Source organism: Chiloscyllium punctatum, chromosome 49, assembly GCF_047496795.1.
Source record: "Chiloscyllium punctatum isolate Juve2018m chromosome 49, sChiPun1.3, whole genome shotgun sequence".
Lineage (NCBI taxonomy): Eukaryota > Metazoa > Chordata > Chondrichthyes > Orectolobiformes > Hemiscylliidae > Chiloscyllium > Chiloscyllium punctatum.
The window spans coordinates 30,963,318-30,985,765 of NC_092787.1; the positions used below are offsets into that span (position 1 = coordinate 30,963,318).

At 44.2% G+C, this 22,448-nt stretch overlaps 1 protein-coding gene across 1 annotated transcript in view; it reads right to left on the minus strand.

Annotated features, from left to right (window-relative positions):
• wdr5 (WD repeat domain 5) overlaps window positions 1-22,448 on the minus strand; it is a 59,420-nt gene that overhangs the window by 21,861 nt on the left and 15,111 nt on the right. The window contains exons 2-8 of the mRNA XM_072566112.1: window positions 21,441-21,628; window positions 17,973-18,081; window positions 17,242-17,315; window positions 12,433-12,522; window positions 4,624-4,713; window positions 3,716-3,799; window positions 1,698-1,753 (exon numbers count right to left, since the gene is read on the minus strand). Of these exons, the coding sequence (XP_072422213.1) occupies window positions 1,698-1,753; window positions 3,716-3,799; window positions 4,624-4,713; window positions 12,433-12,522; window positions 17,242-17,315; window positions 17,973-18,081; window positions 21,441-21,518 (581 nt within the window). The 5' untranslated portion in view covers window positions 21,519-21,628. The remainder of the gene's footprint in view (window positions 1-1,697; window positions 1,754-3,715; window positions 3,800-4,623; window positions 4,714-12,432; window positions 12,523-17,241; window positions 17,316-17,972; window positions 18,082-21,440; window positions 21,629-22,448) is intronic.

Genomic DNA, 22,448 nt, shown 5'->3' on the forward strand with positions numbered 1-22,448 from the left:
AGGTAGGGAATATTTCACACCTGCGTTATGCCTTGTATATGGTGGACAGGTTTTGTGGAGTCAGGTAGTGAGTTACTCGCTGCAATATTCCCAGCCTCTGATCTGCTTTTGTTGCCAGTGTTTATGTGGCAAGTCCAGTTGAGTTTCTGGTCAATGGTAATCCCCAGGATGTCCACAGTAGGGGATTCAGTCACAGTACAACCATTAAATATCAAGGGGCAGTGGTTAAATTGTCACTTATTGGAGATGGCCATAGTTTGGCATTTGTGGTGCAAATGTTACCTGCCACCCGTCAGCTCAAGCCTAAATATTGCCCAGATCTTGTCGCATTTGAACATGGATTGCTTCAGCATCTGAGGAGTTGGGAAAAATGCTGAACATGATCAAACCATTGGTGAACATCCCCACTTCTTACCTTATGATGGAGGGAAGGTCATTGATGAAGCAATTAAAGATGGTTGAGCCCTGGACACCTGGCTTTATTGGATGGCCAAAAGGTTCCTCAGGATAAAGATGTTAGTTTTGTGCACAAATTGGAGAAGCCATTAAAGGGAGGCTCTGAGGGATTTTAATCAAATCAACAAAGAGGGATGGTATTCAGAGGTGACAGATTGAGATAGCTAGTCGAAGACCCAAGGGGAGATGAGGCAACCTTTGTGTTTTTATTTTTAAACAGTGAGTTGATGTGATCTTGACTATCCTTCTGGAAGGGTGGCAGCAGTGATTCATTACCAGCATTCAAAACAGAAAGTGTCAATACCTGAGAAGATGAAATCTGCACCAGGAATGGGACTGATCAAGAGGCTCTCTCAATAAACCAGCAGAGGCACAATGGGCTGAATGGCATCCCACTGCTCTGTTTACATTGTTTTAATTAAGAAAGTTGGCTGCACAAGTTACAATCAGAGGTGTCAATACTGATTCAAAAGCAGAAGACTGTAAGAAGCAGGAACAGCAATACGCTGCGTGACCCCTCGAGCCTGCTCCACCATTCAATAGGATCATGGATGATTCGACATGCCTCACACCCACCCTCCTGCCCTTTCCCCATACTCTTATTTCTCTGACTGAACAAGAATCCATCTCAACCTTAAATATACGCAAGGACTCTGCCCCCACAGTTCTCTATGGCAAGGAGTTCCAAAGACACTCAACTCTCAAGAAATTCATCTTAAATTGATGCCCCTTTATTCTGAGACTATGCCCTCTGGTCCCAGACTCTCCCATGAGGGGGAGACATCCTCTCAGCAGTTGTCCTGTCAAGCTTCTTATTCAAAGAAATCACTTTTCATTCTTAAATCCAGTGAGCATAGTACCCAACCTGTTTAACCAGTACTCATATGACAATCCTGCAATACTTGGGATCATCCGAGTGAACCTACTCTGGAGCATCAGGACCACAGCATGCTGTATGGTTTGGACACTCTATTCAGAATGATAGCAACATATCTTACTGGTGCATGAGAGATAATTGTATTCAGATTGGCAATTCAACTTTTAAATTATAACACTGAGAATACTTCAAAACTATTGCCTTGGCTGTAAAGTACCTCGAGAAGGCTGGAGGTTATTAAATAAGCTGAAGTCATTTCTTTCTATGCTCACTGTAGCCCAGATTCTAGTCACTTCAATGCAATTTAACTTGTGACTAAATATGAAACAAAATTCATAGCTGTTACAACCCAAGGAGCACTTACCACAGCCCATCGTAGCTACTGGAGACAATGAGAGATCCATCTCTGTTAAAATGTACCTGAGAGGATGAATTCAACACGGAACCAGTCACAACAACACGTAAATTCCCACAAGGTGGCAGCATTTCCTAGTTATCCCAATTCACGCCAACACTTTACAAAACAAAACAGCGGCATGGTGGCTCAGGGGTTAGCACTGCAGCCTCACAGCACCAGGGACTCAGGTTCAATTCCAGCGTCGCGCAACTGTCTGTGTGGAGTTTGCACATTCTCCCCGTGTCTGCATGGGTTTCCTCCGGGTACTCCGGTTTCCTCCCACAGTCCAAAGATGTGCAGGTCAGGCAAATTGGCCATGGTAAATTGCCCGTAGTGTTAGGTGCGTTAGTCAGGGATATGGGTCTGGGTGGGTGTGGCCATGTTGGGCCGAAGGGCTTGTTTCCATATGATGGGGAATCTAATCCAGAAAAACAAGCTGTAAGTCAGATGTGTTTCTCAACCACAGGATTATCTCCTCGTAGGAAATTGTAGCTTCATGTTTGACATCAGCTCATGCACAGGGACTTTCACATGGTTGCGATATCTGGCTAGTAAAGTTGCAGAGAGCAGACAGTGTGGGTTCGTTAGGATAGCGCCAGAGACAGGAGACTATTGGTTACAGCAGCCGAGGTCAGTGTCATACAGCATGGAAACAGACCTTTCTGTCCAACTTGTCCACGCTGACCAGATGATATCGTAAACTAATCTAGTCCCATTTGCCAGCATTTGGCTCATATCCCTCTCAACCCTTCCTATTCATATACCCATCCAAATGTCTTTTAGATTTTGTAAATGTACCAGCCCCAACCACTTCCTCCGGCATTTCATTCCATACATACACCATCCTCCGCATGATAAAGTTTGTTGTGGGATTGTTGACATTATTGCTGGGAGAATAAGGGGAGATTTAATCTTGCGTTTTCAATTTTTGGGAAAGGCTGTGATTGGGTGAATGAGAAAAACCTATTGCAGTTGGAGAGTCAGAGTCAGGAGCTTTTAACAAAATTATCAGTGAATGCAAAAAGAGGGAACACAAACAGAAACTTGCTGGATCTGTCGAATACTTTACCGCCTATGGGACTATAGGGAAAGAGTTGGGACAGTGGGATTAATACAGGTCTATGGGAGAGCATGGATGTAGCATTGATACAGGGCTGCGTGGATAGCACGATGTAGTGAGATTAGTTTGAGATTGAGACACTATTCAGTGTTGGGAAATGGGACTAGTTTGAGATTCATGCAGGGCTACCAACCAGGATGAGATGGTGGGGAGACTGGAGTGGTGGTGGTGGTGTAACTCAATTGGCTGGATGGGTGGTTTGTGATGCAGTTACATGACGAGCGTAGCTTCACTTCCTGCACTGGCGGAAATTACCATGAAGGACTCTCCTCTCGCCAGAGGTGCGGTAAAGCACAGGTTAACCACCAGCTGTCTCTCTCATCAGTAGGACTATGGGGATTTGACCTTAATGGACAATGAGATTCGTTTGGGAATTGAGGTTGAAAACATAACAGTAGGATTAGTTTGTGAACAAGGCAGGCCAGGAGTTTGAGTTCTCTCAAAGGCGGAGAAGAATTTGGAAGTCCCTTTTTGCTCAGAGAGGAATAGAAACCAGGTCATTAAATATAATTAAGGTGGATTTGACAGATTTCTGATCAACAGAAGGGTCGAGGACTTGGAGGAACAGCCAGGCAACAGGAACCAATGCCACAAACAAGTCAATTATCATCTTAGTGATTGTTGGGACAGGTTTAAAAAACCAAATAACTGACTTCCACTCCTTTCTGTAACATGCAGCAGAGCTGGGAGCACAACGGTAAGGGTCAGTTGGAAGTGAAATGGGACAATTTGTTGGCTGCACTGGTTTGAAGCAATGCTTAATACAGACTGGTGCTGTCCATCACAGAAATGCCAAACATAAAACACAAATCCAAGCATTCCCAGTCTCAGTGGTGATATCAGTGAAAAGACAAGCAACACTTACAGCAGATACTGGGTCAGAATGTGCTGGCAGCGTCTTCAGGCACTTGCCAGTCTTCACATCCCAGATTCTTACACTCTCATCAAACTATTGAAACAGAAAAAAAAATCACATGTAAAATAAACCAAGGTTTGCAAACAATACAGAAGTCAGAGACTGCAATTCACTTTGAGAAAGACACGCTACACACAAGACAAACCAAGAGAGCACCTTGACCCAGGTATGTAACTGGAGACTTGGAAACTTTCTGGGTTAGGGAGGAATAGGGAAAAATGCAATTAAAAATGATAAAGTCATAAAACTGCTTCATTCCTTATTGACGAAAATTTCAAACATCAGACTCAAAGAAATATTTGTCAGCACAGAAAACAACAGGGGAATAGAAAACTTCATGCTAGTCAAGGTAGTGGCATCTGAAGTATTGAACAGATTAAGGTGGATGCCTTTTAGACACTGGCGACAGTCAGCGCGTGTGGGAGCCGTACCCCAGTGAGGGTCAGCGCGTGTGGGAGCCGCACCCCAGTGAGGGTCAGCGCGTGTGGGAGCCGTACCCCAGTGAGGGTCAACGCGTGTGGGAGCCGTACCCCAGTGAGGGTCAGCGCGTGTGGGAGCCGTACCCCAGTGAGGGTCAGCGCGTGTGGGAGCCGTACCCCAGTGAGGGTCAGCGCGTGTGGGAGCCGTACCCCAGTGAGGGTCAGCGCGTGTGGGAGCCGTACCCCAGTGAGGGTCAGCGCGTGTGGGAGCCGTACCCCAGTGAGGGTCAGCGCGTGTGGGAGCCATACCCCAGTGAGGGTCAGCGCGTGTCTGGGACCCATTAATATATAAATTTCAAAACATTGACACATTTGAGCACTCTGGAGCAGTTCAAATAATTCAAAAATAAACCTCCTGACCACGAAGCACTCACTCACCGATCCAGAGACAATTAGATTTGATTGAGGGTTGAAGTTACAGCAGAAAACATAGTTGCTGTGACCTTTCAGCGTCTTCAAACATTTGCCCTGGAATTATTGAAGCCAGAGGTCAATACAATGCAGATAGAGAAAGGCCTACTTTTAATCGGCACCTTTCACACTCTCATGATGCCCGGAAATGTTTCAGCAGCTAGATTACAGGTTTCGAAGTGCTGTCAGTATTAGAATGCAGATAATCTGGCAGCTCACAAATGAACAGTAATACCTCACAAACAACAATGCCTACCAACAATCAAGTAATTGGGTTCAGTTACCGGATTTGATTTGATTTACTATTTGTCACGTGTACCCAAGCGTAGTGAAAAGCTTGGTTTACGAGCCGTACAGGCAGATCATAGTAAGCAAGGACTTGCCGACTGTAGGATGAAAAATAACTTACAAGTTACATCGCACAGGGCGTGCAATAGGCAAGATCAACATTAGCAAGATCAGCATTATTTCAAGTTAGAGTCATAGTCTTACAGAATGGAAACAGGCCCTTCGGCCCAAACTGGTCCATGCTGCTCACTCAGATAGTTCCAAATCCCTCTAAACCTTCCCATCCATAAACCTATCAAAATGTTTTTAAAATGTTGCTATTGGACCTGCCTCAACCACTTCCTCTAGCAGCCCATTCCATACATGCACCTCATTAAGCCCCTCAGATCTTTCCCCTCTCACCTTAAACCTCTGCCCTCTCGTTTTCAATTCCTTATCCCTGGGAAAAAGACTGTCTGCATTCAGCCTGTCTATGCCCCCCATGATTTTATACACCTCAACAAAGTCACCCCTCATTCTCCTATGTTCCAAGGAATAAAGTCCAATCCTGGCCAACCTCCCCCTATAACTCAGGCCTACTAGACCAGGCAACATCCTCGTAAATCATCTTTACATTCTTTCCACTTGAATTGAGTCTTTCCTATAACAGGTGACCAAAAATGAGTTATACAACAGTAACAGAACGCCCCAACTCCTATACTCAATGCCTCGATGGATGAAGGCCAGCATGCTAAAAGTCTTCTCCACCGCCCTGTCTACCTGTGATGCTGTTTCAAAGAACTTGTACTCTTCAAGCTCCCTCTGTTGAGCAACACTCCTCAGGACCTTACCATTTACCAAATAAGTCCTACCTTGGTTTGACTTTCCAAAGTGCAACATCTCACACTTATCTGTATTGAACTGCATTTGCCAATCCTTAGCCCACTTCCCCATCTGATCAAGATACCTCTGTAATTTTTGATAACATTCCTCGCTATCAACAATACCTCCTAACTTTGTATCGTCCGCAAACTTACTAATCACGCCTTGTACATTTACATCCAGATCAAAAGGTCCCAGCACTGACCCCTGAGGCACACCACTATTCATAGGGGCCTCCAGTCTTCAACCTTCAACCATCTCTCTCTGCTTCTGATCGTCGAGTCAATTTTGAATCCAATTGGTTAGCTCTCCCTGGATCCCATGCGACCTAACCTTCATGGCTAGGTCTGTGTCAAAGGCCTTCCTGAAGTCTGTACAGGCAACATTCACTGCCCTACCTTCATCCATCCGCTTGGTTACCTCTTTGAAAAACTCAAAGATTTGTCAGACATGACTTGCCATGCACAAATCCATGCTGACTATCCCTAATTAGACCTTGACTATCCAAATGTTGGTTGATCCTGTCCCTCAGTACTCTCTCCAATAATTTAACTACCAATGAGGTCAGGCTCACTGGCCTGTAGTGTCCTGGCTTGTCTTTGCTACCTTTTTTAAACAATGGAACAACATTAGCCACCCTCCAGTCTTCTAGAACTTCAGCAGTCTGAGGATGGACTTGATCAGGCCCAGGGGATTTATCAACCTTAATATGTTTCTAAGGCTGCCAGTAATATATGTGCAGTCCAAAACCAGTCACTAGTTGCCTCATTTCCTGAGCATCCACAAGTCTGTGCTCAGTAAACATGAAGGAGAAATATTAAGCATCGCCGTCTCCTGTAGCTCTACACATGGATGACTGTACTGATCTTTAAGGGGACCTATTCCCTCCCTCACCACCCTTTTACACTTAATGTAGCTGTAGAACCTCAGAGTCAGAGACATACAGCACGGAAAAAGACCCTTTGGTCCAACTTGCCTTCGCCAACCATATATCCTAACCTAATTCAGACCCATTTGCCAGCACTTGGCCTATTTCCCTCTAAACTCTTCCTACTCATATACGTGTTAAATGCTTTTAAATGCTGTAATTGTAACAGCCTCTACCATGCCCTCTGACAGCTCATTCCATACACCACCTACGTGTAAAAAAGTTGCCCGTGACATCTCTTTTATAGCTTTCTCCTCTCACCCTAAACCTATGCCCTCTAGTTCTGGACTCTCTCCACCCCAAGGAAAAGACCTGGTCTATTTACCCTATCCATGCCCCTCATGATTTTACAAACCTCAACTGGGTCACCCTTCAGCCTCTGACACTCCAGGGAAAGCAGCCTCTCCAGACAATCCAACCCTGGTAACATTCTTGTAAATTCTTTCAAAACCCTTTCAAATTTCACAACATCCTTCCGATAGGAGGGAGATGAGAATTGCTCTCAATATCCCAACAGTGGCCTAACCAATGTCCTGTACAGCTGCAACATGACCTCCCAACTCCTATACCCGATGCTCTGACCAATAAAAGGAACGCATACCAAACGCCTTCTTCACTATCCTATCTACCTGCGACTCCACTTTCAAGCGACTATGAACCCGCACTCGAAAGTCTCTGTTCAGCAACACTCCCCAGGACCTTACCATTAAGAGTATAAGTCCTGCTAAGATTTGCTTTCCCAAGATGCAGCACTCGCGTTTATCTAAATTCCATCTGCCACTTCTCAGCCCATTGGCCTGTTTGATCAAAATCCTGTTGTAATCTGAGGTAACCTTCTTTCCTGTCCACCTCACCTCCAATTTTGGTGTCATCTGCAAACTTACTAACTATACCTCCTATGTTCAAATCCAAACCATTTATGTAAATGACAAAAAGTAGTGAACCTAGCACCCATTCCTTGTGGTACACCATTGGTCACAGGCCTCCAGTTTGAAAGGCAACCCTCCCCCACCACCTTTGAGCCAGTCTTGTACCTTTGAGCCAGTTCTACATCCAAATAGATAGTTCTCCCTGTATTCCATGGGATCTAACCTTGCTCATCAGTTTATCATGAGGAACATTCTCAAACACCTTACTGAAGTCCATATAGATCTCGTCCACTGTTCTGCCCTCGTTAATTCTCTTCATTACTTCTTCAAAAACCTCAATCGAGTTAGGGAAACATGATTTCCCATGCACAAAGCTACGTTGACTATCCCTATTTAGTCCTTGCTTTTCCAAATACAGTAGCACCTCATAGTACGAACTTAATCTGTTCCGGGACCCAGTTCGCAAACCGAAAAGTTCGCGAACTGAATCAATTTTCCCATTGTTCGGATATTTCCGGAGTCTTTTCTCTTTTTGTGTCTCTTGGGAGGTTGGTGATGCCACAAGAAAACGATCCAGAAAAGCTAGTTTTTTCCTTTGTTGCAGAATTTTCCGAAAATGAGACATCACATTGTCATTTAAAATGTTCACTGCTCTGTTGGTCACAGTTTTGTTACGGTGATGCCTCTCAACAAAAGCCCGCACTTCACTCCATTTGCTGCAAATCTCTTTAATTTGAACACTTGATACATCTTCCCTCTCTTCTTCCTCCTCTCCTGAATGCTCCTGCTGCATAACCTTCACCGGCTCCTGTTGCAATTCAACGAGATCTTCTGTGCTGTGTTCTTGTCTGTGGTCCTCCACCAGCTCTGCCACATCATCCTCATCGACCTCCAAGCCCATATTTTGGCCCAGGGTCACAATCGCGTTCACTACATTTACTGATGTCTCCTCCTCAAAACCTTCAAAGTCTCTCTCAGGTACACAAGCTGGCCAAAGATTCCTCCAGGCCGACTGCAACGTACAGAAAGAGACCTTGTTCCATGCCTTATCATCAATAAGGCTTCTGCAGTGGAGGATATTGAAGTGTCCTTCCAGTACTGACCAAGGGTCAAATCTGTGTCATTGGTGACCTGGAAACACCTGGCAAACAGAGCCTTCGCATATAATTTTTAGAAATTCGCAATGACATGCTGGTCCATGGGTTGGAGGAGAGGAGTGGTGTTGGGAGGAAGGAACTTTACTTTTACGAAGTCATATTCAAATGTCCAAGTCTTCTTCCAAATTGGGAGATGGGCAGGAGCATTGTCCATTACTAGAGGACACTTAAGTAGCAAATTATTTGTTCCAAGATATTTCTTGACAGCTGGTGCAAAAACTATCAACCATTCCATAAAAATCATTCGCGTGACCCAAGCCTTGCTATTCACCCTCCACATTACCGAGAGTTTAGCCTTCAACACATTGCGTTTAAAAACGCGAGGATTTTCAGTGGTAGACTAATAGAGGCTTAATCTTGCAATCCCCACTTGCATTTGCACACAATAAAAGCGTTAAACCTGTCCTTCATTGGTTTGTGGCCCAGTAGCGCCTTCTCCTCTTGGGTTATGTAGGTTCTTTTGGGCATTTTTTTCCAGAAAAGTCCAGTTTCACCACAGTTAAAAACTTGATGCGAGACATAACCTTCATCTTCGACAAACTTATTGAATTCCTTCACAAAGTCCTCCGTTGCCTTTTTGTCTGAACTAGCCGCTTCTCCATGCCTTAGTACACTATAGATTCCAGCTCGATGAAATTTGTCAAACCAGCCTCTGCTGGCTTTAAATTCTTCAATGCTAGCAGTACTTGCACTCGGTGGTGTCGCCAACAAATCACGGTTTATGTGTACAGTCTTCTCACAGATTATAGTCTCGTTAACACTATCTCCAGCAAGCTCTTTTTGATTTATCCAAACTAATAATAATTTTTCAACCTTGTCTAACAATTTAGGCCTTGTCTAAATTTATGCTTTGTTAAAATAGTCACTCCTTTAGCGCCTCTTTGTTCTTTAGGATAGTACAGATAGTCAATTTCATCATGTCGTACTGCATAGCGAGATCAGATATGGGAGCACCATTCTCGTGTTTAGCTATTATTTCCACCTTCGTTTCTACAGTAATACGTTTAGGCTTCTTAACACCACTAACACTACCACTTTTCATTTTCTTGGGAGTCATAATGAGGGCTAATTTAATGCAAAAAACAAAACAAAAGCGTAAGAATGCTTGAACGTTGGATGTTCACAGCGCGCGCGTGCGCCGAAGAACAACTGAATGAGACCACATGGGGCCCCGAGAGCTTTTGCGTTCAAAGCCCGTGTAGAAAAGCAGAACAATGACAGTGAAACCACGGGCCTTTTGCATTCATACCTTCATTTGCACCTTGAATTTCATACGTACTTTGAAGCAAAATTTTACTTACAATCCTGTTTGTAAACCGATTTGTTCATGAACGGGGTCGTTCGTATGTCAAGGCGCTACTGTACTGTACATGTAAATCCTGTCCCTCAGGATTATCTCCAACAACTTGCCCACCACCGATATCAGGCTCACCGGTCTGTCGTTCCCTGGATTTTGCTTACCAACTTTCTTAAACAGTGGCACCACGTTAGCCAGCCTCAGTCTTCCAGCACCTCAATTGTGACTATCGATGATACAAATATCTCAGTGAGGGATCCAGCAATCACTCCCCTAGCTTCCTACAAAGTTCGAGGCTACACCTGATCAGGTCTTGGGGTTTTATCCACCTTTATGTGCTTTAGGGTAGCCAGCACCCCTCCTCTGTAATATGGACATTTTTCAAGATGTCACCATCTATTTCCCCACATTCTCTATCTTCCATGTCCTTCTCCACAATAAACACTGATGCAAAATATTCATTTAGTATCTCTGCCATCTCCTGCTGCTCCACACAAAGGCTGCCTTGCTGATCTCGGAGGGGTCCTATTCTCTCCCTAGTTATCCTTTTGTTCTGAAAGTATTTACAGAATTCCTTTGGATTCTCCTTAACTCTATTTGCAAAAGCTCTCTCATGTCTCCTTTCTACCCTTCTGAATTCCCTCTTCAGTATACTTCTACTGCCTTTATACTGTAAGGATTCATTCGTTCTCGGCTGTCTGTACCCGACATGTGCTTCCTTCTTTTTCTTAACCAAAACCTCAATTTTTTTAGTCATCCAGCATTCTCTACATCTACCATCCTTGCCATTCACCCTAACAGGAATATCCTGTCTCTGGACTTTCGTTATCTCATTTTTAAGGCATCACATTTTCCAGCCCTTCCTTTACCCGCAAACATCCACCCTAATTCACTTTTCAAAGTTCTTGCCTAATATCGTCAAAATTAGCCATCCTCCAATATAAAACTTCAACTTTTACATCCAGTCTATCCTCTTCCATCACTACTTTAAAACTAATAGAATTATGATTGCTGGTCCCAAAGTTCTCCCCCCACTGACACCTCAGCCCTGCCTCATTTCCCAAGAATAGGTCAAGTTTTGCACTCTCTCTAGTCGGTACATCCACATACTGAATCAGAAAATTTTCTTGTGCACACTTCATAAATTCCTCTCCATCGTTAACACTATGGCAGTCCTAGTCTACGCTTGGCAATTAAAATCCCCGAACATAACCATCCTATTATTCTTATAGATAACTAAGATCTCCTTCCAAATTTGTTTCTCAATTTCCCGCTGACTATTGGGGGTGTCTATAATACAACCCCAGTAAGGTCATCAACCCTTTGTTTCTCAGTTCCACACAAATAACTACCCTGGGTGTATTCCCAGGAATATCCTCCCTAAGTATAGCTGTAATGCTATCCCTTATCAAAAAATGTCACTACCCCTACTCTCTTTTCTGTAGCATTTGTATCCTGGAACATGAAGCTACCAGTCCTGTCCAACCCTGAGCCACGTTTCTGTAATTGCAATGAGAGCATTAACGGGGTGTGATGGGTCTTTGAAAGACGTTAGCAACCTTTCAGCGGCAACAAGCCACATAAATGCAGTCCACAGACGGGAGGTTGGCTTCCACGATATCTGGGCTGTGCAAACAACATTGTCGAGCTTCTTACAGTTCTGAACAGAGCAGTTGCCGTACCAGGCCATTATGCACCCAGACGGAATGCTTGCAATGGTTCGTTTGTAAAAATTGGGGAGCGTCCTTGTGGACATGCCAAATTTCCTGAGCCACCTGAGGAAAAAAGTTTTGTTGCGCTTTCTTGACCGTTGCATCTATGTGGGAAGCCCAGGACAGCTTGTCGGTTATTCTCATTCCCAGGAACTTGATGCTCTCCATCCTCTCAACCTCAGCTCCATTGTTGTCGAAGGAACATGCACTCCTCCTTTCTTTCTGATAGGAATGATCAGTTCTTTAGTGCTGCCGATGTTAAGAGGTTCTTCTCATTGCACTGCATTACCAAATCCTCTATCTCCTTTCTGTTTTCTGATTTGTTGTTGTTTGATATCCTTCCTGCCATGTCGTCAGCAAACATTTATGTCACATTTGTTCGGAACTTGACTACACAGCCTGGGTGTGCAGGGAGTACGGCAGGGGGCTAAGGATGCATCTTGCTGGTGAATAAACACCGGTTAGGACATTGAGAAACCCATGCTCCTCCTCAAAAGTGGTGATGTGACAACTTTTACACCTGTGATGATACAAACAGCTTCTGGTGCAGTGCCCCCTCAGTGATGAGCCTTCTCTGCAGTCAACCCAGGTCAAAGAGCAAACCGAGATTTCCAACTAAATCTGCTCACCGTATCACATGACCAAAACCAGCTGGCTCACTTACCGAATTCACGTCCCAAATTTTGAGGGTTTTATCATCTGAAGCAGACACCAGCAGGTTTGAATCTGTGGACCAGGCAACGTCTGAGATTCCCTGTTTCAAACCAGATTACAAACAGTGAGAACATCCCTGTATCTTACTTGTGAAAGTAACTGGATTCCATACTGGCAAAGGGAAAGCCATTGATAGAACCTTCGAGGAGAAAGTGAGGACTGCAGATGCTGGAGATCAGAGCTGAAAATGTGTTGCTGGAAAAGCGCAGCAGGTCAGGCAGCATCCAAGGAACAGGAGAATCGACGTTTCGGGCATTAGCCCTTCTTCAAGAATCAGCCTGAACAAGGGCTGATGCCCGAAACGTCGATTCTCCTGCTCCTTGGATGCTGCCTGATCTGCTGCGCTTTTCCAGCAACACATTTTCAGCATTGATAGAACCTTCCAACATTCACATTCCCATATCTAGGCCAGTGCACTTCACATCTACTGACATTAGTCTGCAGCACAGGACAACACTTAGCCAACAAACTGTGCTAGGAAAATGAAAACATGAATACAATCGTCAAGTGGCAGAGGGACTGGACTAATGTGGCTGGGGATAGGGGACCACAATGAAACAGATAAGAGAAACAAGGGACACCAGCAATATCCTCTGAGGGACAGTGACTGCAAACTGAACTAGACTGGCCATAGAAATACAATGGCCACAACAGCAGGTCAAAGACTGGAAATTCTGCTAGGAATATATTTTGCGTTAGAAGTCTTCTGATTTCATCAATGGTCAAGGAAAGAGGGGTATGATTGAGAGACAGGGCAAGAGGCTAGGTGTTTACAATTGCCCAACAGGTTTGAGGTTCTCTCAGCTTGTTTGGATGAAGGGGAGGAATATAGGGAGGTTGGACTAACTTTATCATGGCACTCTGGCACAGGAAGCTATTCAAGTAGAAGGAGAAAAAGGTAATCAGTGATAGTCGGGGATACTTTACTCCATTTGCTGCTTCACAGAACAAACCCAAAAACTATGTTATACCAGGGTTCAGGACATCAGCTCAGAGCGGGATAGCAGTTCAGAGAGAGGGGAAGAATCCAGTAATTGTGATCTATGTAGATATCAAATGATATCTGGAGGAGCAGGAAAATCTCCCGCTTAAACATTACAAACAGTTAGGCACAAAAGGTAATGAACCAGGCCAGATGTTTGACTTACTTGTAGGTGAGCACTTTGGAGAGAGTGGCCATAATTCAGTTACGTTTATTTTAGCCACGGAAAGGGATAGGTACATGCCACAGGTCAAGAGTTATCAATGGGGCAAAGGCAATTATAATACGATTAGGCAAGAATTAGGATGCATAGAATGGGGTAGCAAAATACAGGGGATGCAGACAATGGAAATGTGGAGCTGGTTTAAGGAACAGATATTGCGTGTCCTCGATAGGTATGTCCCTGTCAGGCAGGGAGGAAGTGATAAGGTAAGGGAACCGTGGTTTACTACAGAAATTGCATCTCTTGTTAAGCAGGAGGAGGAGGCTTATGTGTTGATGAGGCAAGATGGTTCAGATGAGGCGTTGGAGAGTTACAGATCAGCTAGGGAGGGTTTAAAGAGAGTTAAGAGCAAAGAGAGGACACGAGCAGTCTTTAGCAAATAGAATAAAGGAAAACCCTAAAGCTTTCTATAGGTATGTGAGGAATAAAAGGATGACTAGGGTAGGAATACAGCCAATCAAAGACAGAAGTGGGAAATAGAGTGTGGACCCTATGGAGATCGGAGAGGTGTGAAATGAACATTTCTCAATCGGTTTCACTCAGGAAAAGGAGAACAGTGTACAGGAGAAGAATGAGGTATGAGATATTAGACTAGAAAGGATTTAGTTATGAACAGGTGTTATCGATTCTAGAAGGAGTGAAAGTAGACAAGTCCCCTGGGCCTGATGGGATTTATCAGAGGATTCTCTGGGAAGCTAGGGAGGAGATACCAGAGCCTTTGGCTTTGATATTTGAATCATCATTGTCTACAAGTTTCGTACCAGAGGACTGGAGGATTGCAAATGTATGCCCTTGTTCAAGAAGGGCAGTAGAGATGACCCAGGTAATTATAGACCAGTGAGCCTTACTTCTGCTGTAGGAAAGGTTTTGGAAAGGATTATAAGATTTATAATCATCGAGCAAGCAACAATTTGATTTCAAATAGTCAACGTGGTTTCGTCAAGGGCAGGTCATGTCTCACAAACCTCATTGAGTATTTTGAAAAGGTGACCAAGCATGTAGGTGAGGGTAGGGCAGTTGACGCGGTGTACATGGACTTCAGTAAAGCCTTTGATAAGGTTCCACATGGTAGGCTGTTGGAGAAAATGCAGAGGCATGGGATTGAGGGCGATTTAGCAGTTTGGATTAGAAACTGGCTTTCTGAAAGAAGGCAGCGAGTAGTGGTTGATGGAAAATATTCAGGCTGGAATCCAGTTACTAGTGGTATTCCACAAGGATCTGTTTTGGGACCACTGCTGTTTGTCATTTTTATAAATGACTTAGACACGGTATAGGTGGGTGGATTAGTAAATTTGCAGACAACACTGAAGTCGGTGGAGTAGTGGACAGTTTGGAAGAATGTTACAGGTTGCGGGGGGACTTGGATAAACTGCAGAACTGGGCAGAGAGGTGGCAAATGGAGTTCAATGCAGCTAAATGTGAGGTGATGCACTTTGGGAAGAATAACAGGAAGGCAGAGTACTGGATCAATGGAAAGATTCTTGGTAGTGTGGATGTGCAGAGGGATATTGGAGTCCATGTATATCGATCCCTGAAAGTTGCCACCCAGGTTGATAGTGGTTAAGTTGCCACCCAGGTTAAGAAGGCATAGTGTGTTAGGTTTCGTTCGTAAAGGGGTTGAGTTCCGGAGCCGCAATATCATGCTGCAACTATACAAAATGCTGGTGCGGCCACACTTGGAATATTGTGTATAGTTCTGGTTACCATATTTTGGTAAGGATGTGGCAGCATTGGAAAAGATGCAGAGGAGATTTACCAAGATGTTGCCTGGTCTGGAGGGAAGGTCTTATGAGGAAAGGCTGAGAGACTTGGGTCTGTTGTCATTGGAGAGAAGGAGGCTAAGAGGGGAATTGATAGAGACATACAAGTTGATCAGAGGATTAGATAGGGTGGACAGTGAAAGTCTTTTTCTGAGGATGATGACATCAGGTGTAGGAGGGGGCATAACTACAAATTGAGGGGTGATAGACTTAAGACAGATGTCAGAGGCAGGTTATTTTCACAGAGTGATAAGGGTGTGGAATGCCCTACCTGCTAATGTAGTCAACTCAGCCACATTAGGGAGATTTAAACAATCCTTGGATAAGCACGTGGATGATTTTGGGATCATGCAGGGGACAAGCTGAGAATAGGTCACAAGTCAGCGCAACATCGAGGGCCAAAGGACCTGTTCTGCGCTGTATTGTTCTATGTCTTAAAGGAAACAGAACCAATCCTTAGAATTTGTACCATTCCAGAATTATGATTTAGATTTAGCAACATGATGGAAAGAGACAAAGAACAGGAGAATCTATTCTAAATTAGGGGAAAGCAGACTTATCAAAACTGAGAGATGATCTGGCAGAAATGACTCTGGCAAAATATATCCTATGACAATCGTAACAGATAATACTTTAAAAAGCTTTGAAGTTTCAGCAAGCACAAGTTGAAATAAAGAAGAAAATTATGAACCTAAATACAGGAGAAATAAAACAAATATTGGCTGGCAAAATTACGGAAAACAAAGATATTTATTAGTACTGTAAGAACAGGAGAACAACAAAGGCAAGTCTAGGGTGCACATGGTAATTTGAAGATGGATGCAGAAGTTGTAGGCAGGTTCTTTCTTTTGTGAAGACAGAGAAGACATTGATCTTATAATGGAGTGAAGTTCATTGATGGAGCAGCTGAAGATGGTTGGGAGTCAGACGCTACCCTGAGGAACTCCTGCAGAGATGTCTTTAATTAAAGCATTCAAACTAATGATGAGCTTTTACAGAATAGATAGGGGAACACTTTCCATCAATCAGGAAAAGACTCAGATTTATGGTAAACTGGCACAAACGAAAAGGGAGGGGGGATGAACTTTGAGTCAGTTGGTGTTATGTGGATTGTGCTGTCTGAAAGGGTGTTTGGAGCTATTTAATAAAAACTAATTGTAAATCAAACCAAAGGATTATGGAAACAGCAGTGTGTGTGTGTGGGGGGGGGGAACTAACTTAACAGCACTCACTAACAACTAGCACAGATGCAATTGTCCAAATTTACCTCTGTCTGCGCTGTCTAATCCTACTTTATATTCTGTCTTGCGCAACATTCTGGTCAGCACTGCAGGAAGAACACTCCCCAGGAGTGCTGTGGGATCTTGCATATCCACCAAACAGGACAGAGTATCAGTTTAACATCCAGATAGCAGGACGGAGGCGGGGACTGCAGGTGCTGGAGATTACAGTCAAGATTAGTGTGGTGCTGGAAAAGCACAGCAGGTCAGGCAGCATCTGAGGAGCAGGAAAATCGACAGCACCATTCCAGCAGCACTCTAATCCAGATAACGGGGCTCACCCTCAGCTACAATGCAGTATGAAATCAAATATTGAGTTTAAATCAAGAGAAGGAACCAAGCTGGAGACAAGGGTGAACCAGCTCAGCTAAATTCAGGCCAACAACACCTTTCTCAAGAGAGCAGGTTCAGGTAAGACATTGCTTTGGCCTTTTTAAACGAGTTCTCAATAATAGCCACTGAGTGTGGGTCACAGGAGGCAGAAAATGACAGCATTTGTACTTTCCACACTCACCAGTTTGTGTCCTAATATGGTCTTCTCAAACTTGCCATCATAAGCACCCCAGATTTTAATCAATTTGTCAGCAGCTGTGGAGCAAGACAAAAAAACCTTCAGTTTTGAGATAGAGCAACCTTCATTTACATCAGGCCAGAGAGCTGCCCTGCTTTTAGTGAATCCACAGCTGTATGAAAGACATGAGCTGTGGTCATCAATCTAATCCAGTACTTTCTTCTGCCATCCAAACCAGAACCACCCCTATGGCCCATCCCTGTAACCCTGCATTTCCCATGGCCAATCCACCTAGCCTGCACATCAATGGATTGTTGGGGGAAGCTGGAACACCCAGATGAAACCCACTCAGACACAGAGAGAATGTCTGTATGGGTTTGCGCAGTCGCCAGAGACTGGAATCAAACGCGGGCCCCCGGCATTGTAGGCTGTAATGCTAACTACTGAACCAGCGCCACCCTAAAAGTCAACAAACCAGGCAGTTGGTGTGTTACAACAAAGACTGGGGTAAGGAGTGAGAAAGGAGCAAGTGCGCATGACAGGAAGGGCAGGTGATGAGGGGAATAATTTCACTCACCACACTATGCATTAGGGATTCAGTCACATTGTCGCTCGCATCTTGCCACAATGAGCTGGTGTTTAGCTACTGCCTGCTGGGATGGATTCCTGATGATCAAAACTGACACTACATACTCTCTCGCGATATAAATGAGTAATATGACAGATCGACTTACAGGAACTTGCCAGCCATTCTCCATTTGGACTGAACTTCACTGATGACACAGCCTTGGTATGTCCAGCCAGTGTGAATTTCAAGGTATAATTTGGTTTCACTGCAGAAGGCTGTTATTTAAACAAACAAAAAAAGAGATTGTTATATGATGCTTGATTGACATTACTCCCCTCACTGATGCTCAGTAGCAGGAGTGAGTACCACCTACAAGGTCCACTGCAGAAATTCACTAAGGACCCTTAGACAGCTCCTTCCAAACCCATGACCACTTCCACTGAGAAGGACAAGGGCAGCAGATACGAGGAAATGCCACCACCACCTGCAAATTTCCCTCCAAGTCACTTGTCATCCTGACTTGGAAATATTATCACGCTCCTTCAGTGTTGCTGGGTCAAAATCCTGGAATTCCCTCCCTATCTACATTACACACCCACCTACAGCACAGAGACTACACCAGTTGAAGGCAACAACTCACATTCACCTTCTCAAGCAGCAATTAGAAACAGGCAATGAATACTGACTCAACCAGTAATGCCTAGATTACAGGACCAAATAAGTACAATTAAATAAGCTTAGCAATTCAACTTTCCACTAGATGCCAGAAACCATCAGCAATGGAAATGGCAATTTTGGTCACTGACTGATGGCCCAATAGAAATCGTAGGCTGATTCTCTGGAATGGAGTTTGAAACTACATACTTCTAACGGAAATAAAAACAGAAAATGCTGGGAAAAAAAACTCAGTAGTTTCGGCAGCTTCTGTTTAGTGTGAGGAAGATACAGTAAATGTTTTAGGTCTGTGACTATAGAACAATACAGTGCAGAACAGGTCCTTTGGCCCTCGATGTTGCGCTGACCTGTGAACTATTCTCAGCTTGTCCCCCTACACTATCCCATCATCATCCATGTGCTTATCCAAGGATTGTTTAAATCTCCCTAATGTGGCTGAGTTGACTACATTGGCAGGTAGGGCATTCCATGCCCTTACCACTCTCTGCGTAAAGAACCTGTCTCTGACATCTGTCTGAAATCTATCACCCCTCAATTTGTTGTTATGCCCCCGCGTACAAGCGGACGTCATCATCGTTGGAAAAAGGCTCTCCCTGTCTACCCTACGTAATCCTCTGATCATCTTGTATGTCTCTATCAAATCCTCTCTTAGCCTTCTTCTTTCATGGGCGGAACTGTGCCTCAGTGGTTAGCACTGCTGCCTCACAGCGCCAGGGACCTCCGGGTTCAATTCCTGCCTCAGGCAACTGTCTGTATGGAGTTTGCACATTCTCCCCGTGTCTGCGTGGGTTTCTTCCGGGTGCTCCGGTTTCCTCCCACAGTCCAAAAATGTGCAGGTCAGGTGAATTGGCCATGCTAAATTGCCCGTAGTGTTGGGTGAAGGGGTAAATGTAGGGGAATGGGTCTGGGTGGGTTGCTCTTTAGAGGGTCAGTGTGGACTTGTTGGGCCGAAGGGCCTGTTTCCACACTAAGTAATTTAACCTAATCAAAACAGACCCAAGTCTCTCAGCATTTCCTCATAAGACCTTCCCTCCAGACCAGGCAACATTCTGGTAAATCTCCTCTGCGCCTTTTTCAATGCTTCCACATCCTTCCCGAAATATGGCGACCAGAACTGTACACAATATTCCAAGTGTGGCCACACCCGCGTTTTGTATAGTTGCAGTATGATATTGCGGCTCCGGAACGTAATCCCTCTACCAATGAAACCTAACACACCGTCTGCCGCCTTAACAGCACCATCAACCTGGGTGGCAACTTTCAGGGATCTGTGTACATGGACACCAAGATCCCTCTGCACATCCACACTACCAAGAATCTTCCCACTGACCCAGTATTCTGCCTTCCTGTTATTCCCAAAGTGCATCACCTCACATTTAGCTGCATTGAACTCCGTTTGCCACCCCTCAGTCCAGTTCTGCAGTTTATCCAAGTCAAATTGTTGCTTACTTGATGATTATAAATCTTATCTCTTATAATCCTTTCCAAAACCTTTCCTACAGCAAAAAAAACACTCACTGGTCTATAATTACCTGGGTCATCTCTACTGCCCTTCTTGAACAAGGGCATAATATTTGCAATCCTTCAGTCCTCTGGTTCTAAACCTGTAGACAATGACGACTCAAATATCAAAGCCAGAGGCTCTGCTATCTCCTCCCTAGCTTCCCAGAGAATCCTCGGATAAATCCCATCTGGCCCACGGGACTTGTCTACTTCCACTCCTTCTAGAATTGATAACACCTGTTCATAATTAACCACAATCCTTTCTAGTCCAATATCTCATTAGATTAGATTCCCAACAGTGTGGAAACAGGCCCTTCGGCCCAACAAGTGCACACCGACCCTCCGAAGAGTAACCCACCCAGACCCATTTCCCTCTGACTAATGCACCTAACACTATGGGCAATTTAGCATAGCCAATTCACGTAACCTGCACATCTTTGGACTGTGGGAGGAAACCGGAGCACCCGGAGGAAACCCATGCAGACACGGGGAGAATGTGCAAACTCCACACAAACAGTCATCCAAGGCTGGAATCAAAGCTGGGATCCTGGTGCTGAGGCGCAGCAGTGCTAACTACTGAGCCACAATGCCACCCTCATACTTCATTCTTCTCCTCCACAATATTCTCCTTTTCATGAGTAAACACAGATGAGAAATGTTCATTTAGCACCTCTCCGAGCTCTACAGGGTCCACACTCAACTTCCCTCTTCTGTCTTTGACTGGCCCTATTCCTACCCTAGTCATCCTTTTATTCCTTACATACCTATAGAAAGCTTTAGGGTTCTCCTTTATTCTATTTGCTAAAGACTGCTCATGTCCTCTCTTTGCTCTTCTTAACTCTCTTTAAATCCTTCCGAGCTGACACATAAGCCTCCTCCTTCCACTTAATAAGAGATGCAATTTCTGTAGTAAACCATGGTTCCCTTACCTTATCACTTCCTCCCTGCCTGACAGGGACATTCCTATCAAGGACACGCAATATCTGTTCCTTAAACCAGCTCCACATTTCCATTGTCTGCATCCCCTGTATTTTGATACCCCATTCTATGCATCCTAATTCTTGCCTAATCGTATTATAATTGCCTTTGCCCCATTGATAACTCTTGACCTGTGGCACATACCTATCCCTTTTCATGGCTCAACTAAACATAACTGAATGATGGTCACTCTCTCCAAAGTGCTCACCTACAACTAAATCAAACACCTGGCCTGGTTCATTACCAAGCACCAGGTCCAGTGTGGCTTCTCGTCTTGTCGGACCTTCTACATACTGTGTCAGGAAACCCTCCTGTACACATTGGACAAATCTGATCCATCTGATGTACTAGATTTATAGCATTTCCAGACTATCACCTGATCCTTTGAATAAACTGAACATGCTGGTTACATAGCTATGGCTAAACAAAATTATGCCTAGCATCTAAAATGCCCTAGCAAACATCTTTCACAATTCACCTTGTTTTGATTAGAGGAAGAAGGTATCGACTGTGTTTTTGTGCACTCTGACTCAGATTTTTTATCTTCAGTGGCCATTGTTGTTGAGCACACTAGCGTAGCAGAGTCCCGCTGTTTTGACAGTGAGGAAATTTGCTTTGATCGAAAACAACTCCCTTTCCCAGTAACAGCTGGTGTGGCCAGAGTGCCTGTAAAAACCAGAGAAGAGAAAATTGGCAGTCTGGATCATAACTCAAATTCACAAGAGCAATGTGATGGAATATTGCAGACTCACAGAGTTCTATATTGTAATCACACAATGAATTACTGGACAAATTAACTGGGGAAACTGCTTCAAGTTACCAGCATTAAACAAACTAGTCACTAAGGTCTCTGTCTACACAGCTACTACACTCCCTCCTATGCACAAATTCACCTTAGAATATTCTAATACACTCTCTCTTTTCTCGATGTGCTACTCAAGAAACGTGTTAATGAGTTCACTCGGCTGTCTATCAAAAGCCCACCATCTCTGGTCAACATACATGTGAATACTTCTTTGTACCAGAGGATTTGTTGTATCAGCATCTTAGAAATAGGACATGAACAACTTACTTGCAGGACAATGGCTATCCTGATTGTGAGTTTGAACTCTTTGTTACACAAAGAAACCAAAGGCAGTCACTTTCAAACTTGAAAAATGTCTCCTCCACCTCAAACTACCCTAGAACATATTCTCAAAATATCTCAAGAATGTGAACATGTTCAAGCATTCTGCTCCTGTACAGTAGAAACAGGAGCGACATACTTCAACAGGACGGAGTCATCAGTCTTAAACAATTTTCTGTCTTCCACATAATTAAGCGACATTATGTAGTAATTTCCATGCCAGCGCAATGCTAGGTATACAGACTGTACATAGCAGGATTGGTTGATCAAATCAAACAACATGCTCCTTCAGGCACAGGACAGACAGTATTCAACTAGCCCACGCTTATGCAACCCAGAACAAAGCATCTACTGTGAAGT